We start from the raw sequence: 1,361 nt of genomic DNA, 5'->3' as shown, positions 1-1,361 counted from the left end.
ATGGGAGTCTAGAGAGAGAGAGAGAGAGAGAGAGAGAGAATGGGAGTCTTGCTTTGTTGCCCAGGCTGGTGTTGAGTTGTGTTCCTCTCACCTGAACCTCAGACTTCAGTGAGTTTCATTACAGTTGGCACATGTGAGTCTTTGTGTGTGTTTTAATGAATGCTTCTAATGATTGAATGCCTTTTTTTTTCTTTAATTTTTTTTTATTTTTACTTTCTTTTTTTGAATGCCTTTTAATATACATTTGTAGATAATAAAGTGCCAGGTATAAAATGTTCTAAAATTCATGTTTATAGTCAGCCCTTTGTTGAGATTCTAATATGTCAAGTTAGATATGAATCCCTTTGTAAAATGAAGCCAGCATAGCTGAGAACTGAAGTTATTTTCTGATACACAGCTTACAGGTTACCAAGGCAAGTCATTTATGCAATGATGTAAAATTTATCAATCTGAGAGTAGTCAGTAAAGTTCTTTTTTTTTTTTTTTTTGACCACGGGAGGTAGAAACAGTCTTGATTTTTGGTGTGTGAGGACTTACAGGAAAAGTAGCTGAGGAATAATGGTCTCAGATTTCAAGGTGATTAATGTCCACATAGACTCCATAGATGATTTAGCAAGAGCTATATTGGCAATTTGGTAAGTTTTTCATTATTAAATTTTGTTATCTTTTATGATCAGTTCCAAAGAGGTGCTTGAAAGCTCGAGAACATTTCAGTACAGTAAAAACACACCTCACGTCCCTGAAGACCAAGTTCCCCGCTGAGCAGTATTACAGGTTTGTAAGAAAAACAGTGCTCATTTACAGCATTATATTTTTGTTTAAAGAAAGGAGAAATAGAGGTATTAAATAATTATGAATTAATGACTTCTGCTTATGAATAGGCAGAAGTCTTTGTAGAAGGAACAACAAAGAATCGCATTGATAATGGTGTCAGGAAAACTAGTGTTTTAATATTTTCTTTTTTTTTTTTACTAAAGACAATTTGTAAGGTAACCATTGCTTTTTTAAAAACTGCTATTTTTTGAGATTGTAATTTGATTTCAACCTTTCTCCCTTCCCTTCGTTCTTCCAAGCTTTCATATCCCTCTCCATTCTTTTTCAAATTCATGACCTCTCTTCTTGCTAATAGATACACATATGTATATTTTGACCCTATTTTAAAGTGTCTATTGGGGCAGTGGGTTTTAGGACAGTAAGATCTTTGCTTTGATTTTCAAGATTTTTACCCAATTTTATCAAACTCTAATAAGTCACTTTCTATTAAGGAGACATGCTCAGAGCCGGGCGTGGTGGCGCACGCCTTTAATCCCAGCACTCGGGAGGCAGAGGCAGGCGGATTTCTGAGTTCGAGGCCAGCCTGG

The 1,361-nt window shown here is 35.6% G+C and overlaps 1 protein-coding gene across 1 annotated transcript in view; it reads left to right on the top strand.

Moving 5' to 3' along the window:
* Positions 1 to 1,361, top strand: part of Tsn (translin) — a 12,932-nt gene that overhangs the window by 2,486 nt on the left and 9,085 nt on the right. Inside the window, exon 3 of the mRNA XM_021170625.1 lies at positions 678 to 774. Coding sequence (XP_021026284.1) covers positions 678 to 774 — 97 coding nt within the window. The remainder of the gene's footprint in view (positions 1 to 677; positions 775 to 1,361) is intronic.

Source organism: Mus caroli, chromosome 1 (genome assembly GCF_900094665.2).
Source record: "Mus caroli chromosome 1, CAROLI_EIJ_v1.1, whole genome shotgun sequence".
Lineage (NCBI taxonomy): Eukaryota > Metazoa > Chordata > Mammalia > Rodentia > Muridae > Mus > Mus caroli.
Note: the sequence above shows the minus strand (reverse complement) of the source record. Positions and strands in the feature narration are given on the sequence as shown.